Source organism: Alternaria arborescens (assembly GCF_004154835.1).
Source record: "Alternaria arborescens strain FERA 675 chromosome Unknown contig_20, whole genome shotgun sequence".
Classification (NCBI taxonomy): Eukaryota; Fungi; Ascomycota; class Dothideomycetes; order Pleosporales; family Pleosporaceae; genus Alternaria; species Alternaria arborescens.
The window spans coordinates 399,844-412,204 of record NW_021167875.1 but is presented as its reverse complement, the minus strand read 5'-3'; the positions used below and the strand labels follow the sequence as shown (position 1 = coordinate 412,204).

The following is a 12,361-nucleotide window of genomic DNA, read 5'->3' as shown; positions in this document are numbered from 1 at the left end:
GTCAGCTCGTCTCAGAAGATGGACGAGTTGAAGAAGAAGGGATCTCAGGAAAGAGTCGGGATGGGGCTGTGACTTGGCGCGCTAGCACTAGCGCCGGATGTAGCTATACCCGGTTCCAGTTGCTGACCGAAACCGTCGTGTTCTACACCATTACCATTGTGCTCACTTCCCTGAAATCACGTACATGTTCGAAACGAACTCATACTGTGATGAGAATAGTGTCTGGTATCCATGGACCAAGTCCTAGACACACAGCGAGATACCCGTAAGCTTCAACAGCTAGAACTATGCCCGCCTCGCACGAGTAACTTAGAAAGCGTCTAAAGCTCGTTGGATAGAGCTCCTTCTTTTCGGTACCCTGCGCTTCGCGGTCTGCCTTCTACGTGCCTTGCTTTGCGAACTGGACTTGGCATCTCGTCACGGCCTCTGCACTTTTCCGCAAATCCTCTCTTCCTTTTCCCGCTCCCACGCGGCGATACATTTTCTCAGGCTTTCTCTTTTCCTACTTGTCTATGCTGTCGACCCTATGATTACCAGTTCTTCTGCCAAGATGCACGTAAGCATCAAGCCACCCGTCCCATTAGTCCGATACGGACGAAACGATCTACGTTGATAGCATAGTGCCCTTGACCCACTTGCGGTCCGCCCCTATGGAACGCTAAAGTATCGTTACGGCAAAAAACCCATCTTGCCTCGGTGTTACGCCAACGGGATACCGAACTTAAGACTTCCGGCGGAAAAGAACCCACTGCGCATTCGCAGCACCAAGACCGAGACATTCCACGCAAACATGGAAAGAGCTTCCAGCATCGTCTGCGGTACGACACATGTTGTTCCAAAAGCCTTGATCATTATAACAATGTGGTCTTGGAAGAAGTTACGCATTTTGTCTGCGATCATTCCGCATCCCGCGGAGTGCAATCAAAACAGCCCGGCGCCGAGCAGCGTCCAGATGTGCAGGGATCGAACGTATCCACCATGTTTGGATTAAATCCAACTACCGAGCTCTAAAGCTTGGAAGTCAGGCCAGTCTCCACCGGCACTTTTACGGTCCACCATCGGACAATTTGACTTCAAGGTTTCGTACAAGACGTCATTCAAGTATATATAGTATGCCGCAAATGCTGCATAGAAGCTGAACGACACATCTACAACTCTCATCTTTACAAAATACTCCAATCCGATGTCTAACAAACCTTTTAAAGTCATCGTGGTTGGTGGCGGACCTGCTGGACTAACCGCTGCGCATGCGCTGCATCTCGCCAACATCGACTTTGTTGTCCTGGAACGTAACGACGATGTTGCCGTCGATGTCGGTGCCAGCCTTGTACTCGGTCCTCAGAGCATGCGCTTCATGCAACAACTAGGCCTGCTTGACAAATTGCTTTCGATTGGGCAGAAGTTGTTGAACAACAAGTCATTTACGAGGGAAGGCACGAAGTTCAATGATAGTACTTCCATCCAGCTGATGCGAGAAAAGTAAGTCAACCTAATTTCCAGCCTGATGAACTAGCACAACGAAGGTCGAACCCTAGCTGATTTGCCCTTTAGCTTTGGCATAGAACTTATAGCATTCCATCGAGCCGAACTTGTACGAGCTCTACTAGAAGGCCTACCAGCAAGTGCTCGAGAAAAGTACCACCTCAGTCAGAAGGTCATCGAAATCACAACCAGCGAAACCGGCGTGACTGTCACTTGTGCGAACGGGAAGACGTACTCCGGTTCCATGGTAATTGGAGCCGATGGCGTCCACAGTCGAACACGCAAGATCATGCACAACCTCTCAGCTGACAGCAAGTATGCAGCTAGCAGGAATCCTGAACCGCCATTCTCAGCCAATTACAAATGCTTGTGGTCAAATTTCCCGCGACCTTGCGTGGCTGGCCAGGCATCCGACACGCAGAGCAAAGACCGGTCTATCATGTGGCTGACTGGCCGTGAGCGTGGTTGGATCTTCTTGTACGAAAAGCTTCCAGAGCCAACGAAAGAGTCGCCACGGTACACAAAAGCCGAGATGGATGAATTTGCAGCTAGCTTCGCAGATTGGCCTGTCAACGAGGACTTCACCATTAAGGACGTCTACAACAGCTCGACAGCAGGCATGTCGGTCTTGGAAGAGGGCATACTTGAGCACTGGAGCCTAGGACGGATCGTGCTTGCCGGCGATGCATGCCACAAGTTCACGCCCAACGCCGGTCTCGGCTTCACAAACGGCATCCAAGACATTGCATTGCTCTGCAACTTGCTGCATGATGCAGTGGATATGAGCAAGGACAACGATCTCAGCGAAGACTCTCTCCAACGAATCTTTCTAGATTACCAGACTGCACGAAAGGAGGAGCTCGCATTCGGGTGGGGAGTATCTTCGGTAACGACTCGTGGCCAAGCTTGGGCAAACCCGATTTACTGGTTCTTGTCCAGGTTCCTCTTGCCTCTATATGCGATCCAATGGCTTATGCAAAAATACATTGCTGGTCCGAGGATGGCGCAAAGTAGAGTTCTCAATTACGTCTTTGGTGAAGACCGCATCAAGGGTCGCATCCCATGGGTGCATCCAATTCGCACCAAAGGAAAGGAACTTTAGGAGTGCTGATAGTCTTTTTGTATTCATAGAACGCTATTCTGATCAATTTCATTGCAATTACTCATGGTATTCCCATCTTTGGCTGTAATTTTGGCGGCACGGTACAATCATGGCTTGGAATGTCGATGTACGAAGTCAGTGTTTGCCGCAGATGTGGTTAGTACATCCGATCAAGTAACATCCTAGGTATCCTTGGATAATGCACCTACCTATCATCGATAATCCTGAGCTCGAACGCGCGGTGTATCACCACGTCGGCATCGCGCTTCTTGACGTCCGAATCCCCGAAGATGTTGTTGGCGTGGCGGTTGCGGTCCTTACGCCAAGCGGCTGCATCTACTAGAAGTGGCTGCACAATGAGTGCGAGGCCATTGATGATTGCCACAGTGGTACGCAATCATCTCCTCCGCAACATGATGTCGCGGGGACGTTGCCATGAAGGTGCCAGGATTTAGAGCTTCAGATACTCCAGCGGAGTCTATGTCCCAACTTACCAAAACATTGCGGGTGAGGTATCATTCGTACATATACTGAACCAACAGTTACTCAATCAACTATCTCAGCTTTACCTGACCATCAGCATAACCACACATCGCCGAATTTCTGTCGTTCTCAATAGCATTATCTGCCTTTTCTCCAACACAGCTCATTACACTTTTACATTGTCTTTCGTGTTCGGTCGCCTACACCAATGCGTTACCTCTTCTATAGGAATTTTCATGCATCTACATAAATTGCTCTTGCAAAACTTTGAACAAAATTTGTAATAGGGACTTGGTTAATCTGCTCATACGCTAGGATTCTAAATTGATCATGGTACATACGCCGCCCACGAGTAACGCAATACATAGACGACCCAAATAGATACCTAGGCTTACTATAGTTCATTGAATGCTGAAGTTTGCAGACCGACAAGTATGAACAATCTTGTACACACACACAGCCTTTCCATCCGCCGCAGATATTCTGACGATGGGTCTTCAGATAAGCATCTCCGTCAACGGGCTCGCTAGTCATATGCTGCCAACGTACGAAACAAGGCGAGTCAGACAAGCACCCGCAGGAATTCTGCGACACTGAGCAACTCAACGCAGTTTCATACACTTTACGATCTTTTCAGTCACTGAGCGTCGCTTCAATGCTCGCCAGATTCAAGAGCCACAGTCACTCCAGCGTCACAAACATATCGGATATAGCAGGTGTTCGTCCCAGTCAACAAGCTATAACTTACATCAAGTGCAATACGCACGACCATGGAGTTGCACAATGGCTCTTATTCTGCATCTATATCCGGAACTTGTTCCATCAAGGTAGATACTTGAATCTATGGTACCCTCAAACTACCGCTCCTAATTTTGTTTCATTTGTGACTATAGCCAGCAACATTTGGTAGATTTTGAATGTCTCTAGAGCAGTACAAAAGGTCTCGAAGCCGCCCTACCTTGCTCCTACACAGCCATTACTACAATTACGACTACTACAACAGAAGCTACTATCGGAACTATAACGGAAAACCTAGCCGGATACAATAGATTTCGAGATTAACAATCACTACCACCAATATATAGGTATTCTTCACAATGTACCAGATCCGGACTACATAGCTGCTGCAGCACATTTCCCAAACGAATAGTTCTACGCCCCTACGACCTCTCTATTCTCTATCTAAAAGTATCGGCATGTGTGACTACGAGAGGGTATCATATCTAGGGTGCGGCCACACTAAGAACGAGTTTCTTCGGAGCTGTCGAGCTAGCAAGAGCGGCTTCCAATGCTCAGACGCCAGAGTAGTGAGCAGGAAGAGTACTACGGCGAGGTGTGGATTCTGCTAGGTCGCTATAATCTTGTGGAGGGACATTAGCGGTATGGCAAAAATGAACGGAGAAGTATCTGGGATGCGAGACGCATGTGTGGAGGGTAAATAGGAAGATTTACAGGCCGAGATGTAGCGGACGATTAGTAAACAATCGATTGGTATTGAGCGATCTTGAAGTAAGTCAATATACCTTACACACGCAGAAGTCGTCGATAAGCCGGTCTAGTATTTTTGAACCCACTTAGAGTACGTGTTGTTGATAAATCGTTCAGTGACGTGGCGCCCGCTGGACGGTTACCATCTATACTCGTCCACATTCCAATTGCGCCCTCCACTTCGTATCACTTTTCCCTTCTAGCCTTTCCGACCTGCTCTTGTTCTCCAAGTTCAAACCCCAATCGTAACGTTGTGTGCTCACCATTGTGCCGCAAATCTTGGCATCGAAATAGATACCAATCTAGTGCTCTGAATATGGTGCTAACGACTGGATTGGGAGACATTGTTCATGCTTGTCCCAGCGCGACGCGAAAGGCAGGAAGGTGAAGTAGATCACAATGGCGGCAACATAAAGAATTGGTACAGGATTGCTAGGTGGAGATCTTGTTTTCCTCCAAGACATCGGAGTAACCCATGGATGTAGTCGAAGGTAACGTTGTTGCGCAAATCATCCGGAGGCTTTGTTTGAAATCCTTTTAGTTGAGTAAATTGAAAGAGAATGGAATCGAGATGTGGATATTACATGGAATAATTTATCATCTCGCTTATGATCGTCCCTTCCTTCTCGCTTATCATCGTTCCTTCCTTTCAGTTTAGCGTATAACAAAGCATACTTGTGACGTCTTGTTCCTTCCCCACTTCTACTTGGTCTCCACTCTCCTACTTCCTTTCGCTCCTCACTTCTTGACATACTTGTAGTCATAGTGATGAGCATCAGTGGATGGTCCACCGTGCATATCACACTTCTGCGACAACTAGAATATGCGAACATCAGTGTCAGATCGCGTCTCACAAATCTTGTTGAGCAGGAGTTCATACTGGCTGGGGATCCTTATGCTTGATCATGGAAGAGCCAGGGCAATGGGGCTGGCACGTATACTTGAAGTGAATGTCGGTGCAGCCGCATGCAAACTCTACTGTGTAGGTCTCGCACATTGTGGAGTAGCGATGGAGTATGGTGGTTGATATGACCGAAGTGTTGGGCTGGGGTTTGCGAATCTGTGATGAGTAGACTGGTCACGATATTCCTCGTAGTTGCGGGTGGTCAAGATGGTACTGTTGATAAAGAGACAATTGTATATGTTTATATGGTGCGAATACCAGAGAACATATCCGGGTATCTTTTATACAACTCCGTAGCTGTCAAGGGGGTATGTTTGTCACGATACCGTGCATATTCTACAGGCGTTTGTCTGTCATCAATCTATATCATTGACCTAGATACTTTGAACCATCACAGATCGCTGTAAACCTGCTTGTCGAATTCCATCGTTGGACTTGAATTGTGGAAAGACGAACGCATTTTATGATTCAGGTCCTACGGGATTCTCCTAGGAACCGAGCACCAATGTCTTTCATTGAAGAATCGATTAGCCGACGCACATTCATCCTCTGATAATCACATGTATAGAGCAGCAGGTATCGACTGTAACGCGTGCGCGAGCTGCTGCCACAAACACTCGGGCTACCTGAGTACGTTCCGCAGTGCGAGATTACTTGTGACTGTGATATGTAGAGAATACCACGGTCAATTCAACATTTTTCTGTGACAGCAGCAGCATAAATAAGACATCGGAATCTGCATCTTTGTGTGCGTGCAAATTACTACCACATCCGTCCCTTTCAACATTCCATACATGATCGAAGATAATAAACTTCCGATCGACTACTCCAAAGAAACATATAAAGCAGGAATGTGCGAGTTGTTCAAAGTCAAATATGCATGCGGACACGTTGCTGTCCGCCCCTTATACACGTGCAAACCCCGTTAGTCAACTCCCTATATTGTGAAAACTACTTGTAACAAAGCTCTCTGACTTTGCACGCGGGCATCTGGATTGTGTCAAAATGGTCAACGTACCAGGTCTAACGTTGGAGACTCAGAAATGCTGGAGGTGTGGTGGGCCATTTGACAACGGGACCTCTCAGGCATATCGAGGCTTCTAGAGAAGAAGAGTGTCTGAAGGGCGAAGAATAGACGAAAGGAGGAACAATGAAGATTTGGGGAGGTAGAATCAATGGAGAGAGTGTGGCTATGCGTCTCCAGAAGCCAGCTTAGAAATTATAACACTGCCAAATCACGTTTTGAGACGTTGCCCACAAGTCCATATGCCTGTTACATCGACTCTGCATAATACGCCCTACAGCTCGTCGGACTGTTTTGGTGGCTACGGACGACATCCAAGAACAGTTCTAGTGCTTTAGGAAGCCAGCTTTTGTAGTGAGTTTGGGCGCTTGCTCTCACCTATCGACGCTCGGGCAGCAAACGCTCTCGCGTATCTTTCACCGGCCATATCTGCCATCCACACCCTCCTCTTCCACCAAAGACACGACACAGACGTATGTCGCGGCAATCATGGCAACAAGCTCGATTCCCTCGGCTCCAGGTACGTGCAACTAAGATCCACTGCTTCCTTGCACAAACTTACTGACATTTCCCAGCAGGAAATCCATACTACACCATCCGTGCAATCCCCACTAAAGGTTACGGCTGCTTCGCGCTGAGCGACCTTCCCCGCGGCACCCGCATCCTCTCCGATACCCCGCTACTCATCGTCCCAGTCGCTGACTACATGCTCTCCGACATTGAGAAAGCGTTTGCAGAGTTGACGCCAGACCAGCAGAGGCAGTACCACACTTTCCACTCCAGCCACGGCCAAGATCCCAAAGGCTGGCCCAGCCGCATCCACGAATCCGTCCTCCCAAAGGAACGCACGCGAATCGAGCAACAACACGCCGCGCGGACAGGCAAGGAAGCGAGTCTGATCAGCATTTTCCAGACGAATTGCATGGAGATGAATGCTGGTGCTGCTGTATTCCCGCGCGCGAGTCGGTTCAATCATTCGTGTAATCCGAATGCATGTTTTTCGTTCAATCCGTCGACCGGTAGAGAGAACATACATGTCATGAACCCGGTACGCGAAATGCCTATGCTCAGTACAATGGGACACTATGTGCTGACTCCGCTCAGATCTCTGCTGGTACCGAAATCACCCTGAGCTACTGCGACATGATGCACGATAAACCACTGCGCGCCTACGAACTCAAGCACTACGGCTTCGTGTGCGACTGTCCTGCTTGTACCGATGACGAAGATGATGAAGAAAGCGTTGGAGCCAAGAGTGCAGAACGCAGGTTCAGGTTGGCGGAGTTGGAGAGGGAGACGAGATTCTTTAGGGGGGCAGGATTGAGCCAAGGAAGCGAGCAGCAAGACTTTGTGAAGAAATTGTTGGAGTTGGCGGCGCTGCACAAGGCCGAGGGGGACTATAGTGCTAGGTTGGCTGCTGTGTAGGTCCGAGTCATTCCCTCATATACTTATTTGCTAACTTTGATCAGATTCCTCGATATCGCCCTTGTTTGTGAGATCAAGGGCGATATGCACATGGCGGACGTGGTTGCAACCAAGGCGCTCGAGGTCAAGAGAGATTGTCAGGGGGAAGATTTTCCTAATTATGGCAGGTATGCTGATGTCGTTCATCGTTTCAAGGCAAAGGCCGCGCTGCAGCGTTGATCATGGACGAACATGAACTCAAGGATGAGAATCGGTGTGTAACGGACTCTTTACGTTAGCAAAAGTTGAACGATGCATTATCTGAGGTACGTCATGGAAAATAGAAAGAATTAAAGCAATAGGTAGAACACGGCCCTCAGCGTGATGATGTTCCATGGCGTCGTCGCCTAGCGCCACACCCCCTGCGATGCGCCGGCTGAGACACGGCTCGCACCACGTCAACACCACGGATCGCGAGCCCACCGCCCCTTCACTGATCACGCATGCATCCATCCGCGAGGTCTCGCAAGAACAAAGTCACAGTGCTTGACTGGAGTAGCGCAGCCCATGTTGATTGCTTGGCTAACACTACAGCGAGAGCTAACAGGCAGGTTTCATGAGCCGCTGACGTCGACTGCTGTGTGTACCTGCGTCTCAAATGTCGCGTCCGCGTCGCATGTCTGGCCGTGTTTCGGGTCCTTTGTTCAAATAATCTACCCTTTCGTCTGTTGGTTGCTTACCTGATAGATTCCATCTACGATCTATTTACGACCTGTTTTTCGTATTCAACGTTGCTGCGCCTCTCTCCGATTATTGAGCGATCACCATTTCAGCGCAACTGCTAGCTCCGGACCAGCTGGCATCCGTGGAGCTGAGTACCCCCGAGATAAACAGCATACATAGCAACAGGACGCGCCTGAGTCGACGCATCTGTTGTCGCACGCTTCTGGACAACAGAATGGAGACGTCGGACACCCCCAAGCCCACCGCCACCGCCGCACCAGCACCCATAGCGACTTCGGTGTCGCAGCCGCCAACATCGCAACTTCCCTCACCACCACACTCGCAAACTAGTCACCCCGCCGATGTCAACACCAAGATGTCACTCGACGCCGCGGATAGTATGACGCCGCCTTTCTCGCCGTCGAGCCAAACACCAGTTCTGCAAAAGGAACAAGAGGAGTTCGAGGGCACCGTCGACGTGAATAACGACATTCCGAGCGAGAAAGACTTGGCCAAGGTAGAAGACCTGTTAGTCTTGGATGCGCAAGGGCAGAGCAGGCCATTCAAGGAGCTGTACAAAGCACCCCACGTCGCCTCAAGACAGCTGATCATTTTCATACGACATTTCTTCTGCGGCGTAGGTCCTCCCAGCCAGACATGCACCCATCCACCTCCACCCGCGGCTGTACTGACATGCTCCCTCCAGAATTGCCAAGAATACCTCCGCACCCTCGCCTCGTCCATCAAACCCGACGACCTCCTCTCGCTGCCCACACCGACCTTCATCACCGTCATTGGCTGCGGAAGACCCGAACTCATACCCATGTACACAGAAACCACCGGCTGTCCGTTTCCCATATACGCGGATCCCAGCCGCAAACTTTATGACCATCTGGGCATGACGCGCACCTTCAATCTAGGGGCGAAGCCGGAATACATGCAGACCAACGTCCTCATAAACTCGGTCCAATCCATCTTTCAGGGTCTCAGCACCGGCAAAAAGGCGCTCAAAGGCGGAGATTTCAAACAAGTGGGTGGAGAGTTCTTGTTTGAGAATGGCGAGTGTAAGTCATTTCTCTTTTTGCAGCACGATTCTGTAAGACGTATGCTGACAAGGAAATCGGAAAATAGGTACCTGGGCGCATCGCATGAAGACTACGCGAGGCCACGCCGAAGTATCAGATATACGCAAGTTGATTGGATTGGATGGATCGAGGCCCCCGCCAAGGAGAAAATGGAGTCACGACGTCAAGAAAGAAAAAGACAAGGACGGCGAGGGCAGAAAGAGGGCGATGAGCTGGGGGAGGCTGAGGAGTAAGAGCAAGGGTGGTAAGGATATTCCGGGCGGTACGGATCTGTCTAGGGGTTCTAGCAAACGGTCGACTCCGGACAGGATACTAGAAGAAGACCCGAAGAAGATGGAAACAGGTCTATGACACGGAGGGCGATAGGGAAGGGTGTGTGGCGTTTAGGGTGGGATTGGTTGCATAGCTCTACTGGCGTTACTGTTGCGATATCTTTGCTGCGAATGAAAGCACTTACGTTCAGTCATAGCCGTGCGATGGATTGCTGAATGCCGTATATATATACATGACCCTGTCGTATCCATCGTCCCAAACGGGCAAGTAGATCCGCAGCTCAAGTGCCGAGACAATGACGAGACTACCAATTCTCCACATGTAGCTAACAAGCCCGGACCACGTCTCCCACATTCACCCAATTGTAATCAAGGGCGCCCAGAAGCCTGGCCAAGCGCGACTATTCCGAGCCAGCTCCAAGTTTGAGCCTCAAGTCGCGAGTCTCACGCGTAGCTAAAGCCGAACCGTGCCCGCGAATGAGGGGCAATGGAGGGGCAGCATGACGATAGCGACCCCACAACGCTCGAATGAAAAGCTACCGGAGCCGCTCGAGCTATCTGTAATAGCTCGCTTTTCCCCTCACTACTACCATCACTTAAATACTCGAGGTACCTCTCTACTGAACTGCTCGATACACACTTTGTTGATATACACAAACTATCACAATGCCTGCTGATACCGTAGGAAAGGTATGTTTCCCTTCATGAGCTCTCGTCTCAATGGGCGACGGGGGTTATGCGACGCGCTGGATTGCGAGCTGACAATCATGATATAGACTATTACCTGCAAGGTGTGTACAAGTCGCGCTTCTTACCTCTCCCCGAGGGAAAAAACCATGGCGTTGTTCTTCCCATCTCCTCCTTCCAGCTCCAAATGCATTACGAGCCTTGGCACGCGGATCCGCATCGCCTCCGCGACGCAACAACGTTCAGGCGGATGTCACCGGAGAAGAAGAGAGCTTTCCCAAACCCAAAGCCCATGAAAGCGGGGGTGGTGTGCTGTTGAAGTATAAAACAAAAAGCAAGGCTGACAAGTTGTAACAATAGGCCGCAGTGGCTTGGGAAGCTGGCAAGGACCTGTCCATTGAGGAAATTGAGGTTCTGCCCCCTCGCGCACACGAAGTTCGTATCCAGATCTACTACACTGGTGTCTGCCATACCGATGCGTACACCCTCTCTGGCAAGGACCCCGAGGGTGCTTTCCCCATTGTCCTTGGTCATGAGGGTGCCGGTTACGTCGAGTCAGTTGGTGAGGGAGTTACCAATGTGAAGCCTGGTGATCACGTTGTTGCGCTCTAGTAGGTTTTTTCCCATCTTGTTAATCTCCAAGCGCTCTTGCTAACGCTCCACTAGCACCCCCGAATGCAAAGAATGCAAGTTCTGCAAATCCGGCAAGACGAACCTCTGCGGAAAGATCCGCGCTACACAAGGAAAGGGCGTCATGCCTGACGGCACATCGCGTTTCCGCTGCAAGGGCAAGGACCTCCTCCACTTCATGGGCACATCCACCTTCTCCCAGTACACAGTTGTAGCCGACATCTCCGTCGTCGCCATCGAGGAAGACGCCCCCATGGACCGCCCCTGCCTGCTCGGCTGCGGAATTACCACCGGCTACGGCGCTGCCGTCATCACGGCGGGCAAGAACGGTGTCGAGGAGGGCAGCAACGTCGCCGTATTCGGCGCTGGCTGCGTCGGTCTGTCCGTCATCCAGGGCGCGGCCAAGAACAAGTCCGGCATGATCATTGTAGTCGACGTCAACGACGCAAAAGAGGAATGGGCCAAGAAATTCGGCGCCACACACTTTGTCAACCCGACCAAGCTTGGTAACCAGTCTATCCAGGAGAAGCTCATTGAGATGACAGATGGTGGCTGCGACTACACGTTTGATTGCACGGGTAACGTTAATGTTATGCGTGCTGCGCTTGAGGCGTGCCACAAGGGATGGGGTGAGAGCATCATTATTGGTGTTGCGGCTGCTGGTCAGGAGATTTCTACTCGTCCGTTCCAGCTCGTTACCGGTCGTGTGTGGAAGGGATGTGCTTTTGGTGGTGTCAAGGGACGTACGCAACTACCCGGACTCGTCTCTGACTACAAGCGTGGCGACCTAAAGGTTGATGAGTTCATCACCCACCGTCAACCACTCGACAAGATCAACCAGGCTTTCGGCGATATGAAGGCTGGTGACTGCATTCGCTGCGTTGTCAACATGCGCGAATAACTACACTCGGGCCCCCCTGAAGATCTGAATTACCAAAGACCCAAGTTGTAAAAGAAGAAAAAGAAAACACCCAAAAAACGGAGAGCGAGCCAGGCTGTAAACGAAGACCCCCGATAATACCGATTTGAGCGAATTTTCCTTTTTTTTTTCTCATAGAGAGAGAGAGAGAGCTCTCC

The 12,361-nt window shown here is 50.2% G+C and overlaps 5 protein-coding genes across 5 annotated transcripts; 4 read left to right on the top strand and 1 right to left on the bottom strand.

The window, feature by feature from the left end:
* Positions 1-1,183: 1,183 nt before the first annotated feature.
* AA0111_g8293 (hypothetical protein) lies at positions 1,184-2,584 on the top strand (the record flags this gene model as incomplete). Its single annotated transcript, XM_028654724.1, has 2 exons — positions 1,184-1,479; positions 1,552-2,584. 2 exons carry the CDS (start codon positions 1,184-1,186, stop codon positions 2,582-2,584), a joined length of 1,329 nt encoding a protein of 442 aa, XP_028504241.1.
* A 2,709-nt stretch (positions 2,585-5,293) lies between these two features.
* Positions 5,294-5,552, bottom strand: AA0111_g8292 (hypothetical protein; the record flags this gene model as incomplete). Its single annotated transcript, XM_028654723.1, has 2 exons — positions 5,294-5,371; positions 5,436-5,552. 2 exons carry the CDS (start codon positions 5,550-5,552, stop codon positions 5,294-5,296), a joined length of 195 nt encoding a protein of 64 aa, XP_028504242.1.
* A 1,420-nt stretch (positions 5,553-6,972) lies between these two features.
* Positions 6,973-8,127, top strand: AA0111_g8291 (hypothetical protein; the record flags this gene model as incomplete). The annotated part of the gene is made up of 4 exons (XM_028654722.1): positions 6,973-7,003; positions 7,059-7,531; positions 7,588-7,904; positions 7,953-8,127. The coding sequence occupies 4 exons, from the start codon at positions 6,973-6,975 to the stop codon at positions 8,125-8,127; spliced, it is 996 nt and encodes a 331-aa protein (XP_028504243.1).
* Positions 8,128-8,845: 718 nt separating this feature from the next.
* Positions 8,846-10,046, top strand: AA0111_g8290 (hypothetical protein; the record flags this gene model as incomplete). The annotated part of the gene is made up of 3 exons (XM_028654721.1): positions 8,846-9,247; positions 9,317-9,674; positions 9,742-10,046. 3 exons carry the CDS (start codon positions 8,846-8,848, stop codon positions 10,044-10,046), a joined length of 1,065 nt encoding a protein of 354 aa, XP_028504244.1.
* Positions 10,047-10,633: 587 nt separating this feature from the next.
* On the top strand, positions 10,634-12,185 carry AA0111_g8289 (S-(hydroxymethyl)glutathione dehydrogenase; the record flags this gene model as incomplete). Its single annotated transcript, XM_028654719.1, has 4 exons — positions 10,634-10,657; positions 10,744-10,758; positions 11,015-11,265; positions 11,321-12,185. 4 exons carry the CDS (start codon positions 10,634-10,636, stop codon positions 12,183-12,185), a joined length of 1,155 nt encoding a protein of 384 aa, XP_028504143.1.
* Positions 12,186-12,361: the final 176 nt, after the last annotated feature.